Here is a 6,282-nt window from a genome sequence, read left to right on the forward strand (position 1 = left end):
TTGAAAGACTTGAAAAGCAATAAAAAATTAACCATGTTTAATTAAGGACGTAAAGAAATAACACTTCTAATAATTCATGACCACCAAATTATGCTTTCTTCATGACTTCATCACCCTAACCAAAATGATTATGATTGTTTCCAAGTATTTAGCTGAGAACTAATTAAGTTCATAGTGGTTGCATGGACATATTAATAACAACTTGTCATTGTAAGCATGCATGTTGATTTACTTTCATGGTCTCAGTTGTTATTTTAATGGGATTTTGATTGGAACATTCATCGTATAGTCAACACAACTGCAATGCTTCATTTATTATGTCTAATAAGCTGAACTACAACACAAAGAGAAGAACAAAGTGATGGGTTGAATATTTTAATATAACTTCTTTTCTGATCATGAGAAGACTTCAAATTGGCCATCTTTCATTTTGTACTTCTACTAGAGTTCAGCACATCAGTTACATTACATGGTCAAAATAACATGAACTATTAAAAGGTCGTTCTTTTATGCATGCCTCCACCTGTACAAATAACTCGCCAAGACTTTTTCTAATAACATGTAATTGCAAAAGTAAGGGTTAAGATAAAGAACCATAATGACCCCAAGACAAAACACCACATATGCTCCTGCAAAAGTCCACAAGAAGGCATCTTGGAAGTTATCATCTTTCCAATGATGAAGTTCCTTGGATCTCCTAAATTGTTTATCATCAATAGACGAACAATTTTTCCATAGAGGTGGGCCACATAGAAAAGGATTCCCTTCATAACTACTTAGTCCAAAAGTTGAAAATTGATATTGCATGTTAGGAGTCATTCCAGATAGATTATTACAGGCCACGGAAAAGACAGACAAGTAGTAAAGTTGTGTTATTTGTGCTGGAATGTGGCTTGTCAATTTGTTGTGTGAAAGATCCAGGCTTTCTATTTGCTTAAGGTTAACAAACGTATCTGGAATAGGCCCTTTCAAATCATTATTTGACAAATTTAAGGCATGAATAGTGCTTAAGTATCCAATTTGTGAAGGAATTTTACCTGTCAATTGATTTCCTGAGAGATCCAAACCGGACATCAAATTTAAAATATTCCCTTTGTAAGATTCAAACCTCCATTTGGATGTAAAATCTATTTCTTGATATCTAGACAAGGTAACATTTCCTTCACTTTTATATATATGAATTCTAAAAGTCCAGTCCCATGCAAACAATGGAAGTTTTATCATCCATGACGTAATGAAATAGCCTATTTTTGTTTCTTGTAGTGCATCCCTCCTTCCGAATGAAATGTTACTCAAGCAATATGGTATCCTTCCAGAAAGCTTATTTTGAGAAAGATCTAATATACTTATTTTCCTGAGCTCACACAAATCAATAGGAATGGAACCTTTAATTTGTTTTCTTTCAAGATGAGAACCCTTAAATTCAAAAATAAGCTAAATAATATTGGAACTTGACCTGAAAAATTATTTCTCATCAAATCCAAAGTCAGCAAGGGAGAATTGGCTAAAGTAGAAGGTAAAGGTCTCATGAATTGGTTGCTTTGCAAATGCAAGTATTTCAATAATGGCATATTGAGACAACTTGGCAAAGAGCCCTTGAATTTATTCTCAGAAAGCTCTAGATATATAAGCTCAGTTAAGTTGCAAAAGCTTTGTGGTACTGAACCTCTCAAAGAATTCTTGGACAAAATGAGGTAGCTCATACGTTGAAAATTTCCAATCCAGCTTGGTATTTCACCAGATAGCTGGTTGGCATTTAAATCCAACATTCTTAATCCCGTACTATTAATTATCCCAGTTGGAATGTTTCCTTTGAAGTTATTATTGTTGAGACCAACGAACAACAAATATCTAAAAGTTGATTTGACAGGAAAACATGGGCTGCTCAGGTTATTGTTTGATAGCCTCATAAACCTCAACTCAGAGCCCCCACGACCAAATTCTTGGGGCAAGTAACTAGATAAATTATTATCTGACAAGTCAAGATCATTCAATTGTCTCATTTCACCTATTGAAGCTGGAAAAATACCTTGCAATGAACACGAAGACATGTTTAGAGAAATCAAGTTGGGAAAAATAGAGCCAATGTTTGAAGGCACTTCATGTTTAATGGGATTAGAGGAAACATCGAAAAATTGCATTTGAAGCAATTTTGAGGTGGAATTGGGTTCAAATGGACCAATCAACAAGTTGTTGCTCATAGCAAAAGTATTTAATTTTGTGTTATTTGTCAAGAGCCAAGATGGGAAAGCTCCCGAAATGTTCAAGTGTGTGAGTTCTAGAACAAGCAAGTCCTGTTGATAAAGAAGAAAGGTAGGCATTTTGTTATTGTTTACTTCATTCAGAGTGCAGCCGTTGATGTATAGATAACTCAATTGGAAGGAAGGGAAAAATGAGGGATTCTCAGTTTCGAGCTTGACATTGGTGTTATAACATGACATGTGAAAGTCTCGAAGATTGGAGTGGTTGGCAAGCAAAGAAAGTGAGAATGAGCCCCTGAAATTGTCATCGGAGAAAGAAATTGTGGCTAGAGATCTCAAAGTATGAAAGAGCCAGGAAGGAAAGATTCCTTCAAAACCATTCGAGTTAAGAGCAAGTAAACTTAGAGATGTCAAATTGCCAAGGCACATTGGAAGTTTTCCCTCGAAATTGTTTAAAGAAAGATCCAATTGTTGAAGATTCTTCATATTGCACAAGCCTCCTGTAATATAATTAAACTTGTTTAATCAGTTAATCTATGAAAGAAACTTAAAAACTTAAGATATAGCTTAAAGGTTTAGACTTTGAGATTGGCCCGCTCATATGGCTTAATAATATTCCATGGGCAAAATTGATTTTTGGGTTTACTATGCTTCAACAAGGAATTTAAATTAATAGCTGGGCCCAAGAAAAAGCCTGAGCAAAAGCCCAAATATCTTCACGAACTCATAGGGATAATGCATAGGGAAATTAAAACGAGGAAAGTGAAATTTTCAGTTTGATCGTATTTTTATTTAGCCTTTGCATGAGAATGAAACCTATACTTAATATGACAATATAGCTCGATTTTATTATTATTTTTAAATCTTTATTGCCAATATTGTTGTGCTTGGACCACATTTTAAAATAAAATATTCATGAAAAAATATTATAGATTGTGAACAGAATTTTTTATCAATGTAATAATCTAATCTTAGTGGTGGAATAGTCAATTAATGGATTTTTTTTTTTACTGCAGATGCTATAAATATGATACGCACCTTGTTTTGGCAGTGAGCCATTCATGTTATTGTGGCTTAATGATAAGAAGGTGAGGGAAGTAAGAGACATAATAGATTCTGGAAGACTACCCTCCAAGAAATTCCCAAGAAGGCTCAGAACCTTCAAATTGCGTGAACGAGAAAGATCTGTCAAAAAATTCCAAATGAAAATGCACATTATTACATTAAATAGGTTGCTGGTTAGAAGCTTATTAGAAGAAGGTTTTCCATGAATCACTAATCTACTTGAAATGTCCTTATAACCTTAATGAATGGTGCTGCCATTACAACCTATTGCTTTACAGTATAGTCATAAAGTTTTGATCACTAATCTCTTGAGTCATTTTCTATCATAAATTAAATAAAAACGCACACCATTTTATATTTAACTCCCAGGTATTCTCAAGAATTTCTGGAAGTTTGACAGATAATCTTTCAATTCTTTGAATAAAGAAACGAATGTTTTAATTTGAAGTTTAGCTCATTTTATGACACTGAAAATCGATGAGTTAATTAGTAATTAGTAATTCTAGTATATATCAATCGAGTTGATGAAATAAAGAAAAAAAATTAATGGTGTGTTTGCATTAATGGAAATTTAAATTTGAATTAAATTCTTCATTTAAATATATGAGAATTTATGAATTCAAATTTAAATTCATTTTTTATTATAATTTATAATTTTAAATTCCCTCTACATCCTTATCATTTGAAATTTTATTCACTTTAAATTTCTCATTTTTTTAAATGTTTTTACTATTGATAACTCTCTAACCATTATATCTTTTCTCATATCTCATTATCACTTTTCATCAATTGAAAAATAAAGATAAAATCACAACTTTCAATATTTCATTTTTATTTTAAATATTGAATCATCTCTTTTCTTCATTTGAAATTTTTTATACTATCCAAACAAATAATTTAAAATACATGAATTTTAAATGTAAAATTTTAACTTTAAAATTCAAATACAAATTAATTGATCCAAACACCACCTAGCTAAAAGAATTTTAAGGATTTGATAGAGAAAACTTTTGTCTTTATATTTCTTATAGTGATAATTTTTCTAAAAAAAAAAAATCTTGGTAATCTATTGCTCTCAAAATAGAAAAAAAATAGGATGCAGGATCCAGTAATAAGAAGATGCGATTTTAATCAAAGAATCAGGAAGATAGAAACCAATCACCAAAAGATGGGGCTTCTGTGAGCTCATTTTCCCCAAAATGCAGCCGTTCCAAGCTGTGGAGCTTAATATCGCCAAACAGCCCTGCTCCACAAACAACAAGCGATCGATCAATTGCTTTGGATGTTAATGGGTAAAGAATTATATAATTAAATAATCAATATTCTCTTCAAAATTTAACATCAATTTCAGGTTCAATATATAATAAAGCTAGTGAGTGATCTAGAGCACATTGGAATTCAGATCAGTTAGACACACTTTCGCGTATATTAAATGAAGTTTAAACAAAGAAAATACTGTCTATGGTTTATAAATAAATTAAATTAAATACAACATTCTAACAAATATTTGAAGGGTCGATTGAAAATGACGAGTAAAGATCTGGTTAAATACATGTAGGTATATACATAGTTTGCGATCGGAGTTTAGAAGGCTTGAAAATGTCTTTACACACAAGGGAGTGAATGATAAAATTAAATAGTGAAAGGAAGGAGAGAACCTGACTGTGACAAGTAATTCGCCCACAAATCCAAGTGTTGAAGTTGGTGGAAAGGGAGAAAGTAAGAAGCATTAAGGGACCATTTGATGCGTCTCAACTCTTGAGGTCTGGTGTGACTCAGATCAAGCTCTATCACTCTGTGAGTGTAGTTGTCACAGGCTACACGCTCCCAAGTGCAGCAATCAGAATGATTGGTAAGGTTATTCCAAGAAGGAAGAGAAGAGCCATTTGGGTAATTGAATGCTTCTTTCAGTTTCAGAAGAGCTTCTCTCTCTTCTCTCAAGCATCCCTCTCCTCCTCCAACATGAAGCCCCAATATTGTCATTCCCACTACCACCACCACCCACCACGTTTGTTCTCTCACTGAATACCCCATTTCTCAGTATACATGCTTCTATCGTTATTGGCACTGCATGTCTCCAGTTCCTAATTAATGTTCATCTATGTATAGTGCCAGTAAAGTGATTTTTTCTTTTTTCTTTTTTTGTGCCTGAAGTAGTACGGTAAGAAGACTCATGAGTTGGGCACTACATGTACATATGCTCTAAAACACGTGATGTCATATTTGCGGAGAAAATTCGGTAGAGAATAATCGTTTTTCCTATATGATATCGGACGGCCAGGAACGATCACAATGACTTTTCGATCGAGACTCAGTTTTAGGAGTAATTAAATTTGGAGGAGTTAATGGTCACTTTTGACCACAATTTCCATTTTCCAAAAGGTTCCATAAATGCTTATCTTTTCGAATTAATCAGGAAAAAAAAATGTTACAGAACAGCCCATGGAAGAAGGCCTAGCTAGTTTCACATCGTGTGTCATGGTGGAAAAAACTAGGGAAATATACATGAAACATCTATGTAAAAGACCTGATTAATATAAAAATACAAAAATACTTTTTTTTTTTTAAAAAAGATAGCCTTTAAAAATAAATAAAATGTATTAATACTGAAAATAAGAAACTCTCCCATATCAGCGAAGGCTTGAAAAATGGCTTAAGGATTAATGGATGATCCCCTGCGGTAACAAATTTGTATGCTGGAGAGCTTGGAATAAGAAGAGAAGCAAAATAGAAAGCTCCACTTCAAAATCTGATATAGACTTAATTAGTCGTTTTAATTGTCTGAAAATTTACGGGGGGAAAAAAATTAATAAGATTCCTTCCCCGAAATACAGGATTATATTGGACTTCACCTCTCAATTCATGATCCTGCCTGCTTCTAACAACGTTCACGGCACAAACTCTTACATTCTTTTGTCACTATCTTTCAAAATCGATCAGTGCGTATGTTTTGGCATTTCTGCACAACGTGTCAAAGACGAGACTGTGATGGTGCATACATGTCTTAAGTAAACTA

General features: G+C 33.1%; 1 protein-coding gene across 2 annotated transcripts; it reads right to left on the reverse strand.

Annotated features, from left to right (window-relative positions):
* Positions 1-286: 286 nt before the first annotated feature.
* On the reverse strand, positions 287-5,324 carry LOC129300213 (receptor-like protein 8). 2 transcript variants are annotated; one of them, XM_054938757.1, is made up of 4 exons: positions 4,925-5,324; positions 4,429-4,509; positions 3,240-3,386; positions 287-2,701 (listed from the first exon to the last, which is right to left on the reverse strand). In XM_054938757.1, exons 1-4 carry the CDS (start codon positions 5,298-5,300, stop codon positions 1,347-1,349), a joined length of 1,959 nt encoding a protein of 652 aa, XP_054794732.1. In that variant the 5' UTR covers positions 5,301-5,324; the 3' UTR covers positions 287-1,346. The 2 variants fall into 2 exon arrangements, with proteins under 2 accessions (XP_054794732.1, XP_054794733.1); XM_054938758.1 differs by lacking the exon at positions 4,429-4,509.
* Between the last annotated feature and the right edge of the window lie 958 nt (positions 5,325-6,282).

Source organism: Prosopis cineraria, unplaced genomic scaffold, assembly GCF_029017545.1.
Source record: "Prosopis cineraria cultivar Desert tree isolate PC_DT_omini unplaced genomic scaffold, ASM2901754v1 PC1482, whole genome shotgun sequence".
NCBI lineage: Eukaryota > Viridiplantae > Streptophyta > Magnoliopsida > Fabales > Fabaceae > Prosopis > Prosopis cineraria.